The sequence below is a fragment of the Mycteria americana genome, chromosome 3 (genome assembly GCF_035582795.1).
Source record: "Mycteria americana isolate JAX WOST 10 ecotype Jacksonville Zoo and Gardens chromosome 3, USCA_MyAme_1.0, whole genome shotgun sequence".
In the NCBI taxonomy this organism is placed as follows: Eukaryota; Metazoa; Chordata; class Aves; order Ciconiiformes; family Ciconiidae; genus Mycteria; species Mycteria americana.
In genome coordinates this window covers 90,264,368-90,287,733 of record NC_134367.1, presented here as the reverse complement: position 1 = coordinate 90,287,733, position 23,366 = coordinate 90,264,368, and the positions used below count along the sequence as shown (strand labels likewise).

At 45.5% G+C, this 23,366-nt stretch overlaps 1 protein-coding gene across 1 annotated transcript in view; it reads left to right on the top strand.

The window, feature by feature from the left end:
• Positions 1–23,355, top strand: part of LOC142407561 (protein ELYS-like) — a 52,239-nt gene extending 28,884 nt beyond the window's left edge. The window contains exons 27-38 of the mRNA XM_075497183.1: positions 499–696; positions 2,002–2,431; positions 4,315–4,417; positions 5,329–5,435; positions 6,119–6,303; positions 8,419–10,164; positions 10,524–10,585; positions 10,908–10,971; positions 19,841–19,954; positions 21,192–21,346; positions 23,066–23,195; positions 23,296–23,355. Of these exons, the coding sequence (XP_075353298.1) occupies positions 499–696; positions 2,002–2,431; positions 4,315–4,417; positions 5,329–5,435; positions 6,119–6,303; positions 8,419–10,164; positions 10,524–10,585; positions 10,908–10,971; positions 19,841–19,954; positions 21,192–21,346; positions 23,066–23,195; positions 23,296–23,355 (3,354 nt within the window). The remainder of the gene's footprint in view (positions 1–498; positions 697–2,001; positions 2,432–4,314; positions 4,418–5,328; positions 5,436–6,118; positions 6,304–8,418; positions 10,165–10,523; positions 10,586–10,907; positions 10,972–19,840; positions 19,955–21,191; positions 21,347–23,065; positions 23,196–23,295) is intronic.
• Positions 23,356–23,366: the final 11 nt, after the last annotated feature.

Genomic DNA, 23,366 nt, shown 5'->3' with positions numbered 1-23,366 from the left:
GTGCAGGGATTTTTACAGCAGCGTCACTTAGTTTAGCCTAGTGCGCGGATTGATTAATTAGTGAAAAAATAAGCTCTCGCTGTTGCTTTGCAGATTGCCATTTCGCATGGCAGCGTTTTCAGTCACTGTGTCCAGGGTGACATCTGAAGTTGTATGCCTGTTAGAAGAGCAGCGTAGGAATGGCAGAACTTACCGGCATGGCAGATAACATTGCAGGCAACAAGATGCCATACCCTTGTTTCTTCAGGAAATTCATTTGAAAAATACCAGTTTATGTTGGCATTTAAAAAAAACAAAGCCAAAGAAACATAAAAAGCATGGGTTTCTATCATTAAGATTATTGTACCTTTGGAAAAAGAGCAGTGCAGAGGCTAAACTTTGTCCTCTCTGCTGGTACAAACGCAGTTTGTAATTGAAAGTAATACTTTTGACGAGGGAAGTCTTCTGTTTTAAAGATTTAGCTGTTTTGAATTTAAATGTTTTTATTTCTTTTCATAGAGGGCTAAAGTTTTGGCCACATCCGCTTCTGCTTCTCCTGGGTTTACTCCTCGGTCTATTCTCAAATCCAGCCTTCGCACCACAGCCCCAGCAACTCGCTCTGCGTCTCCAGGACGATCAGTTAGTCCTCCTGTACGAGCAAAGAAACCTAGAGTATCTTTCAGGGAAGAGAACTCGAGTGCAGAATGGACTGTTGGGGTAAGCTGGGCTGTACTTAGGGAAGTTTACAGCTAAAGGCTTAATAGACTGTGATTTGATTTAGATTTTTTGAAAGTTTGCCAGAACTCCTAATATTGCCAACTGGAATTGCAGATCAGAATGGCAGACTTGAATTTGGTGAAAAAAGGTTATGTCAGACCTTCTGTAACATCACGTGCCTGCAGGAACGTAGTCATAGTAAATGCCAGTGACCTTGGCGGTTTGTACTCAAGTGTTGTTAGGAGCTGTGATTGTTCCCAATTGCTAGTTCAGCTTCCCGCTCTACCTTTTCAAACGGTGGTATGGCAGGAAGGTAAGGAATACAGAGCGAGCCAGTTGTTTGAGTTTGTTAAGCTTTGTGAATCAAAGATCTTTGGAAGCAACAAAAGTCATGACCTGCATTTCCTTTCAGTCTCTCTTTTTGCAAGGCTGGCTTTACTTAAATGATGGTAAAAACAGACTCCTGAGGAAGAGAGCTGTACTGTTGTGTGTTCTCTAGCCTTAAAGTTCTCGGTTTTGCTTCTTGCCTTGCACCAGGGATAGCATTCATCTGGCTGTCAAATGAAGTTGGTCCACCCGAAAGTTGCCCCCTTCTCCTCCTCCTTTTGTTCTGTCACTGGGATTCCCTGAGTCAGCTCATCGTGCAGATGCCGAAGTAACGTACCCAAACCAGGGGCAGAACAGGGGCGTGTGCTGGTATCTCCATGTATGAGCTTTCCGTACATGTACCAGCAAATTGCCGTACTCTCTTTTTATTATACCATTTATTGCCTGTTGTAAAGAGCTACTCAGTTGTAACAAGAGGCTCTGTCTCCTAGATGACGTTCTTGCTGATAACACAGCGTGGCCAGATGAATTGACTTGTTCCATGCTACAGGCATAGTGAACACTAAAATAGTTTAGTAGTGCATACAAGTTGAAAAGGCAAGCATAACAGAAAGAGAAATCTTGAGTTATGATTTTAGGTGTGCAAAGCTCCCTCTTCTTGAAAGCACAGTAGTGAACCCAATGAACAGCCTTGAGATGACAGTGTAAGCAAGCACTTCATCTTAATTCTGCAAGGTCATGGAAACTCAAGAAGCAGTCAAAAGTGTGATTAATTTTTACACTCAGCTTTAGAAGCTAAGATAGTGCTAGAATGAGAACGAACTTTGTAGCACCTTGCTTAAGGTGACACTTGTAAAACTTACAAATATCAGTATATGGTTTTTTTGTTTGGGTTTTTTTTCCTTGCTTTGACCTAAAGCATATGCATGTTACTGATTGTGAACCTTTTTGTTTTTTTTTTTTTTTTTTTTTAAAAAGGTAACAGAAGATGATAGAGCACTATGTGGAGCTTCATCTGAGCATCATCATGGTGTGGTGGAGGATGCTTGGTCTGAAAGTAGAGATAAACCAAGTGTGTTTACTCTGAGCAATCCTGAGGATGATCGTGCTGAAATGGAAGAGCCTTCCGAAGGCCTACCTGGAGATGGTTTGGAGAAAATAGATGTCAGCAAAGAAAACAGTAGCTTCTCTGCCAGGTCAGACCAAACTACTTGGGAGTATCATGATGCCAAATCACCTGGCGATTTTGAAGATGATGTCATCTTCATAGCTGCTAAACCAGCTAATTCTTCCACTGAAGAAGCTGCCAATTTCCAAGAATCGGAGAAGGAAGAAGACAGTGAAATGCTTGAAGATAAACCTTTCTGGACGGAACAACCAGATTCGTCAGAACCAGGAAAAGAAGCTGGTGTGTTTCATCCTATGATAACCTAAGTTTCTGAATTTTTCAACTGTCTTCACAAGGTTAAATTGCTGATGAGCGCAGTGGTTAACGATGAGCGTTCACGAGTGTCCTAGGCATTTCCTTGTCCTAGGCTTTTAGAATTGCCACTCTGGTTTGAGTCCTTTTTTAGGTATCCTGGACATTATGAATGTATACTGCTTCTGGCTGGTGTTTCTTGTGTGTAATTGCAGCTGAGAGGCAGCAGTGATTTGTGGGAGTTTTGAGAGGGATACAAGTTGAAAACTGAAGCTTCTGGTGATGTTTTAGGGCTACTTCTGTAGGCTGCAGGTTTTTGACAGCGAGTTTAGTGTACGGCGTGCTTTGACTACATAGAGTTTTTTGTTCCCTCCCCCTTTTTCTTTTTTTTTTTAACCACCTCCTTAGCGCTCAGTTAAATAGTTTTCTTCTGGAAGTGAGTCTGCTTGTGTGTCTGCTTCTCACTACAGCTATGCTTGCTCTTTTTGCTGTCTCAACAGCTTATGCAGCCTTTGGCAAACCTATTTCAGTTGGTCTTTGGTAATTCAGCTCAATTCAACTCATTCAAGCCAGTCCAGCTGGCTTGAATGTTCATACGAGCAGGTCTGCTGGCAGATGAGATGTAGCTCACTAGCTGGTGAGCAGTGATGAAGAGCTGGGAATGAAAGTAGTGCAGGAACAGGGAGAAGATGTGCAAACACAGCTACAGTCAGTATTTGACAAACAGAGCTCGGTCCGCTCAACTCCTTTTTTTATAAAAGAAGTTTGCTCTTCCTGGGACAGGTATGCAAGTGTCAGAGTTCGGTGGCTGAGGTCTTGAAACGGTTCCTAGCAGTGAGCGTGTACTCCAGGATCAGTGCATCATATGCAGCCGGATTCAGTCCGAAGTCTGAGCTGATTCTGGAGGCTCCTGGAGAGTGATTGTTGCTATTGAAGTTCCTCAGCTCCTTTTCTTTTGAAATAACAGGCTTGCCCAGATACGGACTCCATGTACACTCATCTCCAGAGCTGAGTGTTTCTAGGAAGAGAGCTCAAAACTTTTGCCTGTCCTCCTGTAGATGTCTCGTATTGGGACAAGAAATCAAAGGTGCTTTTCGTTAAAAAGAATGGTGAGGCGCTAATCACTAAAGAATAACCTTATGAAGAAACTTGGTCGTTGCTGGACTATGGTACAAACAGTTCTGTACAATTTCAGTACCCTGGAAGCACTAGAGGGCAGTCAGTACAGCTCTTGTTTGGCCTGAGCTAGCAAAGTTACCCCAGTCCTGCACACTGCCTGCAAAGGTAATTGCTGGATGTGGAGGAAGCAGACAGTAGGAACAAAGAAGCAAAGGAGGATGTGTCTAAAATGGAACCTGTTGAGAGCAAACCAGGTTAGCAAGCAGTTGGGTTTCAACACCACCAGTCAACCTCTAGAGAAAAGAACAAGAAAAGTCCTTAGACGCCTTCTTGTAGAAGAGGGGAAATGGAGTCAAGAAAGGAAAGCAGCATTGCTGGAATGAGAGAAATATCCAAAGAGAAATAAGAACACTTACTCCCCAATTGTAAGAAGGAGGGATGTTTTCTGCAGTTTTTATGTATTAGGTCAGTAACATACCGAGTTTAGTTTGCAAGCAGAATATCAATGTTTCTTTGCTATTTTGATATCTTTGGTGACGTTGTTTTCTTGCCTGAAATTGTACATCAGACTTCTTGTTTTCCTGGAAAGACAAATTCAGACCTTCTGTGCATTTGAAGTCTCGGTAGCATTATTTTGTTAGATCACTATCCTAGATGACATGCATAAAGGCTCACTTCAAAATCCTATGAGCCTTTTAAAAGAAGTGATGTTAAGTGCAACAGGGAAGTCATCCACCTGTCTCTTTTTGTAGGGTTTGTGGAAGAGTCAAATGCTGAATGTCTTACCCTTCCTGAGGATGGTAAATTGGTGTTTAAAGCTGCGGAGGCTGCTACTTTTGGGAGTGCCAGTGAGGGGTAAGTTTATGAAATAGATACGTCTTTGGGTTCACACAACATGTAACTGCTGGCTTTCCTGCGTTTGAAAGCCATGATTCTGACCTGGTATTGGTTCTTTCCTGTGTTCTCCTATATAAGGGCTTTTCTATTCCTTTCTGTCTGTGACCAGAACAACTGGTTTGGCATGACTAGAAGTCCAACTGAGTCGCTGTCAATTTGAGCCTTTTTTCTCAAATCATGGCAGACCCCAAAGTATGGCGATAAAGACTCCATTCACCAGGCTGTATACACCTTTTTACAGTGTGAGGGTTACTAAGCAGATACTGTGAACGTAAGCCCTGCTTTTGTCTGAAACTCCTGTAGCTACAAATTGCACCTGGCATTCCTGTAACCTTAGTGGGTTTCTTTGGGGGTTTGAATACTTTCTGGCAGTATTTTATGCACTTGTTTTCTGTGTGTGCTCAGTTAGCATCTATTGGTTTATGGCAAGGGAAGCCGTTTTCTCGCCAGGTACTTTAAAAGCTGCAACTGCTTAGTGATAAAGACAGAATGTCAGCCATGAAATAACCCTTAATTTCAAGTGGTAACGCACACGGGTGCAAACGTTTGTTCGGTTTCTTCTGAACCTCGCATATAGCAGTTGCACTCTTTCCACAGAAGACAAATAATATATTATTCTTTAATACAACTCTGTTGTTATGTTATTATGTAGTGTTAGGTAGCTGGGCAGAATGTTAAGTAAGTTCTTGGGTCATGGCATAAAATGAGCCACAAATTGCCTGTAGCTGTGTTGGTAAAGGCATTTCTAATTTTTCTTAATTTTTTCTGTTTGGAAACGTGAAGATTTCACAGTGAGAAAGTAACGTGTAAAGCTCTTCAAGGTTTGTTTTGAAGCTGTATGATGAATTTCTCTCTTTCTGTTCATGAAGTGAAACCAACCAGGAGGAGTCCCCAGCGCCCTCCGCGTCAGAAGAAAAAGCCATAGCAGTTGCAACAAACGCACAGCTTTCTGAATCCCCGGAGGCAGACAGTGCATGTATGTACAGTATGTTGGAGATGTTGTGTGAGTTAAGGTAGCTGAACTCCTTAGTAAAGTAAAATGTGGAGTTTGCCATACCACGAGAGGTGTCTCGGACTGAAGTACTACTGGCATGTTACTGCTAACTTTCATTCAACTGTAGAGAGAATACCCTCCTCAGAGAAAGTCCTTGTCGAAAACGCACACTGAATGTTCCTCTTCTTGACAAAGATTTTGAGAAAACGGGTAGAATGTAGACTATGAGAAGGAGCGATCAGTATTTATTTGAATGTTGTACCCCACTACTCATTTGTGTGCTGTGGGGATCTGCTGCTTGAGTCACTATTTTAAAAGATGATGCATCCTCGGTATTCCGGCTGTGAAGAAGCAGCAGCTATCAGTGTGTCTTTCCAGCCACCCTTTCCTCTGCTGTTCTTTTTGTCCATGGACTTGCCAGCTGATTTTCCCCTTCCCCTTTTTCTTTTTTCTTTTTGTTTTTGTTTTTTTTTTCCTCCTCCATATTGTGGGGCTGCCTCCTTTACAGACAGACAGTTCTGGCTTCTAGGTTTTGGAGAAAGCCCAATAGATGTGGCAGGATGGAGAACTGTACTGTTGGCTCCTGTTCCCCCTGTTACTTGCTGTTGCTTAAACCCGAGTCTTTTACATAGCAGATAAGTTACAATGATATAAATCTCTTCCAGCTGTGATAAGTATCCTTGACAGTGAGGCTATGGTCAGTACTCCTTCAGAAAATCGCCTGGAGGGGAAGCGTGTGGATTTACCTAAGGAAGGTAACCGAGAAGCAGCTGAAGTTGAAGAAAATGTTCCTTTTCCGCAGGAAGAAAGAACTGTTTCTAACAGTCTTCCTAAAACAGAGGAAATTCATGTAAGTAAACTATTTTCCCATTTTGCAACTTGAGGGCAGTCCTGTCTTACTGACAATTAGAAGGCACCCCAAAGTGTCTCCGTTTCTTTAGCTGGCTAGCACAAGTTAAAACCTCATTACGTAAGGGCAGGTACATTTTTCTCCTATGCGTTTCCTGTCCCTACAGCAGAGAATGGAACCTGTCAAGACTTGGGCCTTTGAGAGCTGTACTAGTACCAAAAAGTGCCTAACCTATTTTTTAAAATACCCATGCGTTCGTTTGGTTTTCTAGAACTTAAACGGTTCTTATTTGACTTAAAAAAGAAATAGTTTTGATGTTAAAGGCAATAAGAAAAGCTGGGGAGTGCAGCTTTTCGATACTGGGGGCCATTTAGCGAATGACAATATGACGTGGGAACCAAACTCATTTTCAGAATGGTTTAGGTGCTTCAGTCCTTTACTATTTGTTCCTGATTAACATAAACAGAATTCCCAGGGATGAGTTAATTTCAGTGTCAAGATATTTCCAGCTACTTAAAACTCTCGGGCTTTTGGGGGTTGTTTTTGTTTTTTTTTTTCTGTAAACCCATGTTTTTTTAACATCTAAACTTGTACAATATGAATCTTAAAAGGTTGTTCACATGGACTGAAAACGAGAACTAGAGCTTCTCCAGTTGTCCCAGGTTTTTCCCCAGGTTCTTCCTTGCTTCTGCTGGGGCTGATGAGGTATTTGGAGTCCTTGTGGATGTCCTCTAAGTACCATATGGAGTAGAGCGTCAAATTCCTGTAGGATTATAGTCACAGGAATTAACACTAGCCAGAGTGAAATACAAACTGAAAGGCAGGCGTACCACACAGACATTGGTCTTAAGTAAGGGACAGTGCTTTTCAGTGTCCCAGATTTCAGATGAAGTTAAATAGGCAGTCACTTACTTATTTAGCTGGTCTCAGCTTTGGGATTTAGGACGACGCTGTAGAGAAGATGATTATAGACTTGGGAATACATAAATCACTCATGGGAGTAGATGGAAAATTTGTGATGAGAAGAAGGGAGCAGGTACCTGAGACGGTCACAAAGCTCCTGCAGTCATTCATGTAGCAGTACAGTGGAGGTTTTTCTGCTTTCGTTGTAACTGGTTCTTACTGATTTAGATGTAAACATCTGGTTTGGGCTTGTCTACCTCCACCAAATTTAGGACAACCTACTTACTGCTTTCCTGTTTGCAGATTTGTAAGCATAAAAGGAAAGTTTATGCGGACTCGTACGTCTTGAATTCAGTTTTGAAGCAAGGCATGTTGCTATAACATGATGCTTTTGCAACTTTTGACAAGGCAGGAGGCAAGAGAATAAGCAGATTCTATGGAGACTCCTGCTGAGCGGCTTCTTCCTTCTGCCATCGTTGGCTATCGCTGTCACTTAGAGGGCTGGGCAAAGGTCCCTCCACGTTGATTAAATTATCTGGGCCATTTGAGTCACTGGAAATAGGTAACAGATAGTACTTTTGTTCTCAACATAAAAGCTTGAGTATCTCATGTGGGTCTAGAAGGAAAGACTAATTGCTCAGTACAGGGAACTACAAAACACGAGACGGAGGTATTTAGAATATACGTGTTGTCTCATGCAATCCAAGTGATTCCTTAAAGTGCAGTCCTGAGTTGTCGGCTGTGACACCTGGCCAGTTTGACGGCGTGTTGCGGTGACAGCTGTTGTGACTGCAACTTTAAACTTTGGGGCCATAACTGTATTTTACCCTGTTAGATGCAGAGTCGGTCACTCTGTGTGGATTTGTGGTCAGGCCAGGGAGTACTGCAATGTGATGATTACTGCCAGTTGTGTCTACCGCTTGGATTGTAAAACTGCTCACTTTGTTCACGGGTGGCGGCAACTCGTTAGTCGTGAACAGAACTATCAGAAATGGAGCATGTGACTGCATACACCGAATACTCTGTTCTCTGTCCCTTAAACGCATAAGCTTTTAGCTGTAGTAGAGAGTACGTTGTACGTTTCTAACTTTACATTCAGTGGTGATCTGAAAGGAAAAGCAGCATTTCACTCTCCTCAGTTTCATCTAGCTCACTTTGAAGTTAGTCTGTCTGGTAATTAGTAATGCATTAACAGACATTTCTTAACTTCAGGTTATTGAAGAGAGTGCGGTTAAGGCACAAACCTCCGAAGAAGCACCTGAAACATCACCATATAGTGAACACCACCCATCAGGCAATCTTCAGTACAGCTATGACAGTACAGAGCAACGGGCTGCATGTGATTTGCCTGGTAACAAAGATGGCGAATGCGATGCAGCTGAGGGAGATGGAGAGCATTTTCTATCTCAGAGTAATTTCACTTTATTCTTGGAAGCAGAAGAAGGTGAAGCGGAGACGGGAGACCCTATGTTAGTAGATGCTTCTAAAGCGGCTGGCACAGCAACAGAGGAAAAACCTGTGAACAGTTTTGGAAATACTGAAAAGCAAGAACATGTTACAAACTCAGTGTCCACTGTAACTAGTGATCAGGAATCTCAAAATATTGCAGAGTCGCTGCCATACGTGCCTGAACCCATTAAGGTAGCTATTGCTGAGAACTTGCTGGATGTAATCAAAGACACAAGAAGTAAAGACTTTACCTCTGAAGTGGTAGAACAACCTATTCATGAAAACATAGGTAAAAAGGTAGCTAGATTCCAGAAGGCAAAAGCTCCCTTAACAACTGTGCCAGAAGGAGTGGAGGATGAAACCAGCATACAGCAAGTAGAGTACGTCATCACTCCGAGAACGCGCACAAGGGGACAACCGAGTAGAGGTCTAAGTATTGCATCGGCAGGCGCTCAGCAACTACTGAAGAGAGACAAGCCACTTTTGTTAGGACTGTCTCCTAGGAGGAGTACCAGGCGAACGAAAGAAGCATCTGAGACTTCTCGTCTTCAAACAGAACAAGATGCTCAAGATGAGCAAATACCTGTGATACCTGTGACTCCTAGGAGAGGTAGGAAGCCTAAACCGACTAATTCCGAAAAAGGAGAAAGCAGCCATTCTGATGGACGAGCGTTGTCCGTCAGTACGCAGTCCACAGCCGTTACTCCAAGAAGAGGATTCAGGAGGGCAAAGGAAGCTGCCTCTGAGCTCTTGGAAGAGGCTAATGAGGAAACTTCTGTTGCTGAAGGTAGCCTTATTGCTTCTGCTACTCCCAAAAGGCCTAGAGGAGGAAAAAGTTCAGCAGGAGATCAAGCAACTGGCCAGGTTGACACTGATCAGAAGATAAAGCCGGCAGTCAGTCCCGGTAGAAGTGCAAGAAAACCGAAAAGCATTAATTTACAAGTTACTGAAAATATTGTCAAGGATCAAGAGGTGCAGCCTAGTGACCAACTCCTTTTACCTGTGCCAGCTAAAAGAGGCAGAAGAAGAAAGAAGAGTTCATCAGAAGTTTCAGAAAATTCTGACCTTGATGTGTCTAAATCATCGCTTCCTCAAACAGAATTTAAACTGCCTGTCACTCCTAGAAGAAGTGCTAGGAAGGGGGCACAAAATCTCTTGGCAGACACAGCATCTCTCTCTGCTCAGGAAGACATACATTCAGGTGGGAAGGTGGAAGTCCTTGATACTCCTAGGAGAAGAAGAAGAAGAGTTCCACATGCTGAACCAGAAAAAATGGATACTCCTGAGCAAACGCCTGCACAGCCAACTGAGGAATCAGCCACACCCAGGACTACAGTAAGGACAGGGCGTCGGGGCAGAAAGAGACGGTCAGTATCGGAGGAGAGCACAGGGGAGGAGGCCTTCCCCCAAGGACCTGGTGGCAGGCCGTTGCTGCGTGAAGGCAGAAACCCATCACGACGTGGTGAAATACTACGAATTTTAGCAGACCATATTACAAGAGCATGCCCAGTGTGCAATTAAGGCCACAGATAACTAAGTCGTTTAATCCCCCATTGGAACCTCCTCTCATGGAAGACTACTCTCAGGGTTGTCAGCACAATAAATTGATTTGCTGCAATTGCATCAGTTCCCATGTAACTACTCATAAATAGCTTAGTTGTTGATTTCTGGTGGAGAAAACACAAGCTCCAGGCAGAAGCCAATCCATAGTTTGTCATGAGTTGTTAGGCAATGCTTGTAAGGTAATTAGTCTAGGCCAATCTGAAAATACGATGAAATAATAAAATTTCAAGTAATAAGATAGCATGTGTTTCTTATTTTGCTTGTACTTTTGTCTTCTGTGCAAAACTTCCGGGTTTCCGTTCCAGGAATGCTTTTTTCGCCAAAGTAGTCAAGAAGATGAGTGTCTCTGGTATGCTTGGAGATCAACGTACCGTGGTTCCTTCTGAACGAAAGCTGTTCCTAAAATGAAATGCATTTTGCAGTGCACCGTCCTATGCGGATGCCCAGCATGGGAGGTAGAGGGAAAAATGCAAGTTACACTTACTGATGAGACTAAACCAGGAACGATGAGTGGATGACTGGTTGCTGGTATTTTGATACTACAATTGTCATTTTAATACACAGAGAGAGAAGGATGCAGGAAGTAGGGGTGTGATTCCTACCAACACCAACAGCGCAAGCACATATGACCCTGGGAATCCAGGGCACAGGAAATCCTTTACTTTTGATCTGGCCTGTTGGCCTCATAGTAGCTTCCTGAAGGACGAGAATGGTATGCTCATCTCAGCAGGATCCAACAGTTTTGCAGGCCAGGTAAGACTATTCAAAGAACCAACTAAAAGCAGTTTTGGCTAATACACAGTTGTAGAGTGGTCAGCTTGCTTATCTCCCGTTATTAACATCCATGTAAGTGTAATGCAAATGACTGGCATTTATCAGTTTACTGGTCTGAAGCACTAGCTAGCTTTTATCTACATTTCTGTCACCCTGGAACTCAGTATTACTTTCAAGTGTGTTTGCAAAACTTGATTCCTAACTTAAGCTATTAGTGGGGGCACTCCTACCGGACAGCAGTGCTTGTGTATGCATTTGCTTGCTCAGCTATGAAGAGGAGGCACTCGATCGTTTTTTTACAGAGAGGTCTTTTGTGATCTTGGTCAAGGAGTGTCATTTATTTCCAAGATCTTTCCAGGTTGTACTTTTAAAAAGACTCAGTCAATTTCAAATTAGCAAAAATAGAAACGGTGAGTATATGGAGCAACTCACAGTACAAGCCATACTGGATCCTATAAAATAGTGTTGAATAAAAAGCTGATGTAGTACAGCTCGATTTACAGACAAACCCTAAAGTGATAATTAGTCACAGGCATAATTAATTGATCCCTAACACGAGAACCAAAAATGTTACATTTTAGTAAACTTTTTTTAAAAAAAACCTTTACTTTCTTTACCTACCTCTTTAACTTTCTTTACCTACCTCTTTAACTTTCTTTACCTCTTTCATCCCTTGTAGTACTTTTCTTCTTTCTCCTTTCTGTATTTTGCTCCTTTTTGGTTTCGACTGGGATAGAATTCATTTTCTTCCTAGTAGCTGGAGTAGTGCTGTGTTTTGGATTTAGCGTGAGAATAATGTTGATAACACACTGATGACCGAGTTGTCGCTAAGCAGTGCTTACACTAAGTCAGGGACTTGTCAGCTCCCCAAGCTCTGCCAGGCGCACAAGAAGCTGGGAGGGAGCACAGCCAGGACAGCTGACCCCAACTGGCCAAAGGGCTATTCCATAGCATAGGACGTCATGCGCAGTATATAAGCTGGGGGGAGGTGGCCGGGGGGCAGTGATCGCTGCTCGGGGACTGGCTGGGGGTCAGTCGGTGGGAGGTGAGTGCTTGCATCACTTGTTTTTCCTGAGTTTTCTTCCTCTCTCACTCTTCTGTTGTTTTCCTTCTCATTACAATGTATTGTTATTATTATTTATTATTATTATTATTATGTTTTATTTCAATTATTAAACTGTTCTTATTTCAACCCATGAGTTTTCTCACTTTTACCCTTCTGATTCTTTCCCCTCTCCCACCGCAGGGCAGTGAGCGAGCGGCTGTGTGGGGCTTAGTTGCCAGCTGGGGTTAAACCACGACAGTCCTCTTTGGCACCCAACGTGGGGTATGAAGGGTTGAGATAACGACAGATCTGACCAGAGCATGTTAAAATAAATGCGTTATAAGCATTCATTTTTTTAGTTTAATAGTCGCTGGTCACAATGGTTTGTCATTTGCGCGCATGGTTGTATGATGTAAGATACACACTTGCAGTATGTGTTCCCGGCGGTGCGGTTTGTCACTTCTGGGAGATGGGTCAGGACTATCATTTTACTGTACCGTGTAACATCGGCTTACGAGACGATAACGTCACTGGTCAAAAAACCGATTGGGAAGTTGTAGTTGGTACTGCCGTCATCTCCGCACCTCGGGCGCCATCTCTCGCAACTATTAATAATGACACGCTTTCTCCTTCCACTCCTTCCTTTCTCCTCACAGCTTTTCTCCTCGGAGACCCAGTCTAGGGGGAAGACGGGGAGGATGGTTTCCCCCGTTCTTTCACCTTCCCTTTCTCCTCCAGGCTAGTGCCACCAGCTCTCGAGAATGTTGCATACCCCTGGGATGTTCAAGCCAGCATGCTGCTATTGCTCTGTCTTCTGAATGTGTTTCAGGCCTTGTTCAGGGTTAAACAACTATTTTAAAAGATCACCCAGAGATCTGCCCCGAGGCTGGAGGGTCATGGGTGGCATGGCATGTGGGAGAATACGGGCAGGTACTTAGAGAACTTCTCACCTCCAGTGGTCTGGAACTTCACTCCCCAACAACTCCAGGATCCTGATGAAGTGATAGAATGCTTGAAAAAAAAAAATGCCATAGTTATTCCAAAGAGACGCAACTGATCGCACTGTGCTGGGCCTTGGCTACTATCTACCAAACACTCCTCGGTATTATGCAGCACCCTCAGGGAGAAGAGAGGGAAAACAAACCGACAGGCACTGCGGCTACTCCAGCCCCGGCGCCTGGCACTGCGGCTGAACCAGAGAACCAACCCGTGCCAGTATCAGTCACCCCCGTAGACAAGGAGAAATGTTGGAAGCAAAAGTCAGCTCGTTTAGTAAGGGAGGATCAAAAAGCAGGGCCATCACGAGGAGAGGAGGAGGAAGAACTCGTAAACGAGACGGAAACCACCCGATCCCTATCCCTGAGTGAGCTGCGAGACATGCAAAAAGATTTCAGCCATTGTCCAGGTGAGCACATTGTCGCCTGGCTGTTCGGATGCTGGGATAATGGGGCCAGTAGCCTGGAATTAGAGAGTAGGGAAGCCAAAGAGCTGGGATCTCTTTCTAGGGAAGGGGGCACTGACAAAGCGATTGGAAAGGGGCACAGGCCCTCAGCCTCTGGAGGTGACTTCTGTCAGGTATGAAGGAAAGATAACCATTCAAGGAAGATGTTACATATCGCCCAGGCAAATGGACCACCGTGGAGAGAGGTATCCAGTACCTGAGGGAATTAGCCATTAGCCACCAGGTCATTATGGTGACCTGGACATCGAGCAGTTATCCAAAGATCCAGATGAAGTCCAGTGCACACGACCCATGTGGCAGAAGTTGGTACGGAGCGCACCAGTGTCATATGCCAGCTCATTGGCAGTAATGGCCTGGAAAGATGGAGAGGGACCAACGGTGGATGAATTGGCTGGCCAGCTCCAGGAATACGAAGGAAGTATCTCTTCCTCCCTCATCTCGGCTGTGGAGAAACTGTCCCGGGAGGTCCAGCAACTCAAAGAGGATAGGTCCTACTCCCCACCTGTCCGGACCAGTATCTCAGCTATTAGGAGCCAGCGTTCTTCTGCTCAAGGGAGAGGATATAGAGGGTACACACCACGGGCACCCTGTGGTTTTACCTGCGTGACCACAGAGGGGACATGAGGAAGTGGAATGGAAAAATCTCCCTCGACCCTAGAGGCGCGGGTACGTGAGTTGCAAGGAAAAACAATCACACAAGGGGGTTCTTCCACGAAAATTGCTGCTCCAGTTTCCAGTGGGCAGTTCCCCAGACAGAGTAGAAGGGCTGATCTTACTCCTGACTTTAATGAAGGAACTCCTGACTCGTATTTACAAGAAGTGGGTAATGAATACTATGACCAGGACTAGAGGGGCCCTGCCTCCAGCCAGGTGGAGGAAAGGGACAACTGGGCTTACTGGACTGTGTGGATTCGATGGCCTGGCTCATCAGACCCACAGGAGTGGAAGTAAACAGCTGTCCACCTTGCCTGCTCTCTCAGAGGACCCTTCTGTTGTGGGGTTGCTGAAGGTCAAAGAACAGCAGGTGCCAATCACTACCACAACGGTGCACCTGCGGCAATATCGCACCAACTGAGACTCCCTGATTCCCATCCATAAGCTGAATCGTTGACTGGAGAGCCAAGGAGTGATCAGGAACACTCGCTCACCTTTTAACAGTCCTACATGGCCAGTGCAAAAGTCTAATGGAGAGTAGACACTAACAGTAGACTATCGTGGCCTGGACGAAGTCATGTTGCCGCCGCTTGCTGCTGTGCTGGACATGCTGGAACTTCAATATGAACTGGGGTCAAAGGCAGCCAAATGGCATGCTACAACTGATATCGCTAATGCGTTTTTCTCAATCCCTTTGGCAGCAGAGTGCGGGCCACAGTTTGCTTTCACTTGGAGGGGCGTTCAGTACACTTGGAATCGACTGCCCCAGGGGTAGTCGAACAGGGTGAAGCTCTGGAATATCTGCACTATGTTGATGACATCGTCATCAACAATATTTGGGGCAATACAGCAGCTTTCTTAGGCGTTGTGGGTTTTTGGAGAAGGCATATTCCAAATTACAGTCTGATCGTAAGCCCTGTCTATCAAGTGACCCGGAAGAAGAACAATTTCAAATGGGGCCCTGAGCCACGACAAGCCTTTGAACAAATTAAAGGGGAGATAGTTCATGCAGTAGCCCTTGGGCCAGTCTGGGCAGGACAAGATATGAAAAATATGCTCTACACCGCGCTGGGGAGAATGGCCCTACCTGGAGCCTTTGGCAGAAAGCACCAGCAGAGACTCGAGATGGACCCTTAGGGTTTTGGAGTCGGGGATAGAGAGGATCCGAGGCCCGCTATACTCCAACTGAGAAAGAGATATTGGCAGCATATGAAGGGGTTTGAGCTGCTTCAGAAGTGGTTGGTACTGAAGCACAGCTCCTCCTGGCACCCCGGCTGCCGGTGCTGGGCTGGATGTTCAAAGGGAGGGTCCCCTCTACACATCGTGCAACGGATGCTACGTGGAGTAAGTGGGTCCCACTGATCACACAATGGGCTCGAATAGGAAACCCCCGTCGCCCAGGAATCTTGGAAGCGATCATGGACTGTCCAGAAGGCAAAGATTTTTGCCAGAAGGCAAAGGAATATCGCCAGAGCAGGAGGTGACGCGTGCTGAGGAGACCCCACTGTACAACAAACTACCAGAAAACGAGAAGCAATATGCCCTGTTCACTGATGGGTCCTGTCGTGTGGTAGGGAAGCATCGGAGATGGAAAGCTGCTGTATGGAGTCCTATACGACAAGTGGTAGAAACTGCTGAAGGAGATGGTGAATCGAGCCAGTCTGCAGAAGCGAAGGCCATGCAGCTAGCTTTAGACATTGCTGTCTGAGGAAAGTGGCCAGTGCTCTATCTCTATGCTGTCTCAGGGATGGTGGCAAATTCCCCTCCCGTACGAGAGCAGCCCCCAGGCAGCACGAGTGACCAGGAGCGCACGAACAGGACTGGCAAACAGGGAACTATTCCATAGACGGAAGGCAAATTCTGTCAGACGAACAGACGAACTATTCTATAAGCAGCTGGGATAAGCCTCACGATCGCTATCCCTCGTTCTTGTGGATGTCTGCTGGAAATACAAGGCAGCAGAGAGGAAACAGTCGAGGAGGTTCCTGGAGCGTGTGGCAGATAACTTCCTGACACAGCTGGTGAGCGAGCCAACTAGGGAAGGTGCCCCGCTGGACCTCTTGTTCACGAACAGAGAAGGACTTGTGAGCCATGTGATGGTTGGAGGCTGTCTTGGGCAGAGTGATCACGAAATTATAGAGTTTTTGATACTTGGAGAAGCGAGGAGAGGGGTCAGCAGAACTGCCACCTTAGACTTCCGGAGGGCAGACTTTGGCCTGTTAGGAGACTGGTCGAGAGAGTCCCCTGGGAGGCAGCCCTAAAGGGCAAAGGAGTCCAGGAAGGCTGGACATTCTTCAAGGAGGAAGTCCTAAAGGCACAGGAGCAGGCTGTGCCCAGGTGCCGAAAGATGAGCCAGCGGGGAAGACCGGCCTGGCTGACTAGAGAGCTTTGGCTAGAACTCAGGAAAAAGAGGAGAGTCTACGACCTCTGGAAGAAGGGGCGGGCAAGTCAGGAGGACTACAAAGGTGTAGCGAGGTTGTGCAGGGAGAAAATTAGAAGGGCCAAAGCCAAACTAGAGCTCAATCCGGCTATGCCGTAAAAGACAATAAAAAATACTTGTTCAAATACATTAGCAGCAAAAAGAGAGCTAAGGAGAATCTCCAGCCCCTAGTAGACAGGGGAGGGAATACAGTGACCAAGGATGAGGAAAAGGCTGAGGTACTTAATGCCTTCTTTGCCTCAGTCTTTAATAGCAGGGCCAATTGTTCTCTGGGTACGCAGCCCCCCGAGTTGGAAGATAGGGACGGGGACCAGAATGGAGCCCCCATAATCCAGGGGGAAATGGTGAGTGACCTGCTGCACCACTTAGACACTCACAAGTCTGTGGGGCCTGATGAGATCCACCCGAGAGTACTGAAGGAACTGGCAGATGTGCTCACCAAGCCCCTTTCCATCATTTACCAGCAGTCCTGGCTAACTGAGGAGGTCCCAGTTGACTGGAGATTAGCGAATGTGACACCCAGCTACAAGAAGGGCCAGAAGGAGGACCTGGGGAACTACAGGCCTGTCAGCCTGACCTCGGTACCGGGGAAGCTGATGGAGCAGATCATCCTGAGTGCCATCACACGGCATGTAGAGGATAACCAAGGGATCAAGCCCAGCCAGCATGGGTTCAGGAAAGGCAGGTCCTGCTTGACCAACCTGATCTCCTTCTACGACAAGGTGACCCGCCTAGTGGATGAAGGGAAGGCTGTGGATGTACTCTTTGCTGGGTAAAGATCTGGCTGGATTGCCAGGCCCAAAGGGTGGTGGTGAATGGAGTTTACTCCAGTTGGCGGCCGGTCACAAGCGGTGTTCCCCAGGGCTCTGTGTTGGGGCCCCTCCTGTGTCCTGGTTTCAGCTGGGATAGAGTTAATTTTCTTCCTACTAGCTGGTATAGTGCTGTGTTTTGGATTTTAGTATGAGAGTAATATTTATAACACGCTGATGTTTTGGCTGTTGCTTAGTGGTGTCTACACTGGTGAAGGACTTTTTCAGCTTCCCATGCTCTGCCAGGTGTACAAGAAGCTGGGAGGGGGCACAGCCAGGACAGCTGACCCAAACTGGCCAAAGGGCTATTCCATACCATATGACGTCATACTCAGTATATAAACTGGGGGACTTGGCCGGGGGGTAGCGATCGCTGCTCGGGGACTGGCTGGGCGTCGGTCGGCGGGTGGTGAGCGGTTGTATTATTTTTATTTATTTTATTTTATTTTATTTTATTTTATTTTATTTTATTTTATTTTATTTTATTTTATTTTATTTTATTTTATTTTATTTTATTTTTCCCTCCCTTGGGTTTTGTTCCTCTCTCTCTCTTGTTGTTTTCCTTCTCATTACAATTCATTATTATTATTACTATTATTTTGTTCCAATTATTAAGCTGTTCTTATCTCAACCCACGAGTTTTCTTACTTTTGCTCTTCTGATTCTCTCCCCCATCCCACCAGGGGGGAGTGAGCGAGCGGCTGCGTGGTGCTTAGCTGCCGGCTGGGGCTAAACCACGACATCCTGTTTAACATCTTTACCAGTGATCTGGACGAAGGGGTCGAGTGCACCCTCAGTAAGTTTGCAGATGACACCAAGTTGTGTGGGAGTGTTGATCTGCTTGAGGGAGGAAGGCTCTACAGAGGGACCTGGACAGGCTGGATCGATGGGCCGAGGTCAATCGTATGAGGTTCAACAAGACCAAGTGCAAGGTCCTGCACTTGGGCCACAACAAGCCCATGCAACGCTACAGGCTTGGGGAAGAGTGGCTGGAAAGCTGCCTGGCAGAAAAGGACCTGGGGGTGTTGACTGACAGCTGCCTGAATATGAGCCAGCAGTGTGCCCAGGTGGCCAAGAAAGCCAATGGCATCCTGGCTTGTATCAAAAATAGCGTGGCCAGCAGGACTGGGGAAGTGATCGTGCCCCTGTACTCAGCACTGGTGAGGCCGCACCTCAAATCCTGTGTTCAGTTTTGGGCCCCCCACTACAAGAGGGACATTGAGGTGCTGGAGCGTGTCCAGAGAAGGGCAACGAAGCTGGTGAAGGGTCTGGAGCAGAAGTCTGATGAGGAGCGGCTGAGGGGACTGGGGTTGTTTAGCCTGGAGAAAAGGAGGCTGAGAGGAGACCTTATCGCTCTCTACAACTACCTGAAAGGAGGTTGTAGTGAGGTGGGGGTCGGTCTCTTCTCCCAAGTAACAAATGATAGGATGAGAGGAAATGGCCTCAAGTTGCAGCAGGGGAGGTTTAGACTGGATACTAGGAAATTTTACTTCCCTGAAAGGGTTATCAAGCATTGGAACAAGCTGCCCAGGGCAGTGGTTGAGTCGCCATCCCTGGAGGTATTTAAAAGACGTTTGAATGAGGTGCTTAGGGACATGGTGTAGTGGTGGTCTTGGTAGTGTTAGGTTTATGGTTGGACTCAATGATCTTAAAGGTCTTTTCCAACCTATACGATTCTGTGATCCTGTGAAATGCCCTGTGGGGGTGGTTGCAGCAATGGAAGCAGAGTAACTGGCAGCGCAGAGGCAAACCCATCTGGGCTGCCTCATTGTAGCAAGATATTGCTGCCCGGGTGGAGAACCTGGTTGTAAAAGTACATCACATGGATGCTCATGTACCCAGGAGTGGGGCCACTGAAGAACATCAAAACAACCAGCAGGTGGATTGGGCTGCTAAGATTGAAGTGGCTCAGGTGGATCTGGACTGGCAAGATAAGGGTGAATTATTCATAGTTTGGTGGGCCCGTGACACCTGAGGCCATCAAGGAAGAGATGCAACACATAGATGGGCTTGTGAATGAGGGGTGGACTTAACCATGGACACTATCGCACAGGTTATCCATGAATGTGAAACACGCGCTGCAATCAAACAAGCCAAGCGGTTAAAGCCTATGTGGTATGGAGGACGATGGCTGAAATATAAATATGGGGAGGCCTGGCGGATTGATTATATCACACTCCCACAAAACCCCAAGGCAAGCGCTATGTGCTTACCATGGTGGAAGCAACCACCGGATGGCTGGAAACTTATCCTGTGCCCCATGCTACCCCCTGGAACACTCTCCTGGGCCTTGAAGAGCAAGTCCTGTGGTGACACGGCACCCCAGAGGGAACTGAGTCGGACAACAGGACTCGTTTCCAAAACAACCTCATAGACACCTGGGCCAAAGAGCATGGCATTCATTGAGTGGGTATATCACATCCCCTATCATGCACCAGCCTTCGGGAAAATCAAATGATACCAATTTGATTAAGACAGTTAAAGACTACGCTGAGAGCAATGGGTCGTGCGACGTTCAGGCATTGGGATGCACGTTTAGCAAAGGCCACCTGGTTAGTCAACAGTAGGGGATCTGCCAATTGAGCTGGCCCTGCCCAATCAAAACTTTTATGTACTGTAGAGGGGCATAAAGTCCCTGTAGTGCATGTAAAAAATATGCTGGGGAAGACAGTCTGGGTTACTCCTGCCTTGGGCAAAGGCAAGCCCATTCATGGGGTTGCTTTTGCTCAAGGACCTGGGTGTGCTTGGTGGGTGATGCGGAAGGATGGGGAAGTCTGTTGTCTGCCTCAAGGGGGCTTGATTTTGGGTGAGAATAGCCAATGATTTGAACTGTATGATGTTAATTGCTACGTCATACTCTATGTCATTACTACTATAGTTGTTACATGCCATATCAATGGTATTACAGTGAGAATCACCCAGATTAATGAAGAATGAACTTAGAACCAAAGCTGGCTTCAGCGTGCAACAATCCAACACCACACACCATCTCCCCTGCCCTGAAAGACTATTATGACAGATGGAACCCAAAGTCACGGATTAAATGAACCCAACGGACATGGTAGAGGGGTGGCCCATAGATACTGTGATATGGGAATGATATCTGTGTGTATATATCAAAAGACAGGAAAAGCAGTGGGGATTAATTGGAATGTATTGGAAAGTATGGGACCCGGGCATGACATAGATGGTATAGAATAAGGGGTGGATACTGTCCTGGTTTCGAGTTAATTTTCTTCCTAGTAGCTGGAGTAGTGCTGTGTTTTGGATTTAGCATGAGAATAATGTGGTAACACACTGATGACCGAGTTGTCGCTAAGCAGTGCTTACACTAAGTCAGGGACTTGTCAGCTCCCCAAGCTCTGCCAGGCGCACAAGAAGCTGGGAGGGAGCACAGCCAGGACAGCTGACCCCAACTGGCCAAAGGGCTATTCCATAGCATAGGACGTCATGCGCAGTATATAAGCTGGGGGGAGGTGGCCGGGGGGCAGTGATCGCTGCTCGGGGACTGGCTGGGGGTCAGTCAGTGGGAGGCGAGTGCTTGCATCACTTGTTTTTCCTGAGTTTTCTTCCCCTCTCTCTCTCTCTCTCTCTCTCTCTCATTGTTTTCCTTTTCATTGCAATTTATTATTATTATTAGTAGTAGTTAATTTTATTTCAATAATTAAACCATTCTTAACGCAACGCACGAGTTTTCTCACTTTTACCCTTCCGATTCTCATCCCCCTCCCGCTGGGACGGAGTGAGCTGCGAGTGGCTGCGTGGTGCTTAGTTACCATACTTTAACAGATTTTTCTCGACGAAGCAATCACCAAACAGTCAGTTATAAATGCGATGGCCTTGGCAGGAAGCGAAAGGCAGAAATCCTCCGGATCTGAAAGAGACAGATTGAAGGAAGGAATACCTGTAAATCTAAGTCGAACCACATTAGGAAATGTCATCAGGTATGCTGTTTGTTGTTGTTGTTGTTGTTGTTGTTTTTAAATCCTTTCCTGTGAAGTAAAAAATCAATTTCTATATATGAAAAAAATCTTTCCCGCCATTCAGGACTCCTTGGTATGTGGCTAATAAAGTTACTTCAATGAATAAAGCCTGAGATGTACGTAAGCACAAATATACTGAAGCATGTACATAAGCATGAATACACGGAAGTTTCTAATCTGGTAGCTCCCCCCGCCCTCTAAGTTTGCTTTTGATAGTTTTGCTTATACCATTCACATGTTTTCACTTCATTTTCCCTTAGTGCTCTGGCTGAGGCTGCTACAGGAAAGAGAGTGCTGCATGTCCCATACAGGGACTTGGTCCTGACAAAACTCCTGCAGCCTGCTCTGGGCAGAAGCAGCAGGACCATCATGGTAAATTGAGTCTTGAATTTATAACCCACTTTACCCATTGAAGTAGAATTGCGTGGCTCTAACGCTGGTGAAAGTGAGCGTAGTTTAAAAGTCAAGTTTGCTTTCTAGGCAACATAAAGGTGAGAGCCTTTCTGCTGGTCAAAAGTTTCTTGCCTCTATTAAAGACATTGCTCACATGGAGAGCACTTCTCTTTTCAGAACAGCGGTGTGGCTGGCACAAAATCTGTCTCTCTCTCTACGTTAGAGATACAAACCCCATTTCTTCTGAAAGAGTTTTCTGCATATTTGTAAAAATTTCTCTAAATATAGATAAATGTAGCTATAAAACTCACAAGCACCTGTTTTATATTTAAGGACAGATTCTTCAGTTGTTAGTTGTGCAAATACCATCAAAGCGGATTGTTGTGAGTTTTTTTGCGTTGATGCTAGCGTAAGACAGAGTTACCAGGATTCAAGTGCCTTCAGTGTTAATTTTTGTAAAAACTACCTGTATCTTCTCATCTTTCTTTCTCGTTCTCTTTCTTTTTCTTTGTTTCTTTCTGTCTTTCTCTTTCCTTCCTCCTTTCTTTCCTTCCTCCTTTCTTTCCTTCCTCCTTTCTTTCCTTCCTCCTTTCTTTCCTTCCTCCTTTCTTTCCTTCCTCCTTTCTTTCCTTCCTCCTTTCTTTCCTTCCTTCTTTCTTTCCTTCCTTCTTTCTTTCCTTCCTTCTTTCTTTCCTTCCTTCTTTCTTTCCTTCCTTCCTTCTTTCTTTCCTTCCTTCTTTCTATCCTTCCTTCTTTCTTCCCTTCTTTCTTTCTCTCTTTCCTTCTCTCTTACTTTCTTTCCTTCTCTCTTACTTTCTTTCCTTCTCTCTTACTTTCCTTCTTTCTTTCCCATTTCTTTCTTTCTTTCTTTCTGTCTTTCCCATTTCTTGCAAAAATGTTAAGAAGAGTTAATTTACAGCCAGATTATAGCTAAGACACTAGGGTTCTCCTTTTATGGTTAAGGACTTAATGGTCCATTTTCCTGTGTAAATCCTTATCTGTTTTTTGACAGTGTTTGAAACTACTTTAAAAAACAAGGAAAACAACAACAGAAGAAGAAACTAAAAAATAATATTTGACAGGAAATCTTGCTGTTTGCTGGGATTGTCTGGATAACAGCTTCTTTTTTGTCTTTTGTGCATTGTCATGTTTAAAAGGGCACATCCAGTTGCTCACAGGCAGTTCCCTTATCAAGTGTGGATGGTTTGCTCCAGGAAAAAGCCCAAAACAAGGGTAAGTAAGGATGTTGCAGGCAGGAGCAACAAATATTTCACCTTCGGTTTTCAGCCAGCGGTTTTTGCTGGCTGAGAACGAGCGGCGGATCCGGAGCACGCAGGTGATGTGGGGGTCCCGGCTGGAGGAAGCCCAGGAGGAGTGGGAGTACCAGTATGCCGCTGTGGCTCAGGCGGGTTTCCCGGTAATGGACGTCGCGGCCAGATACCTTAACCTCTGGTCTTCTGCATCTGGTCATCTTCTGGTCATCTTTGAGTTTTGTTACTCACGCACCTCTCTGCCAGCAATGCCCCGACGAGACCCTCCAGGGGCTTTTAAGCTTGGGTAAACTGGCAATAACGTAGCCCTTGGTTAA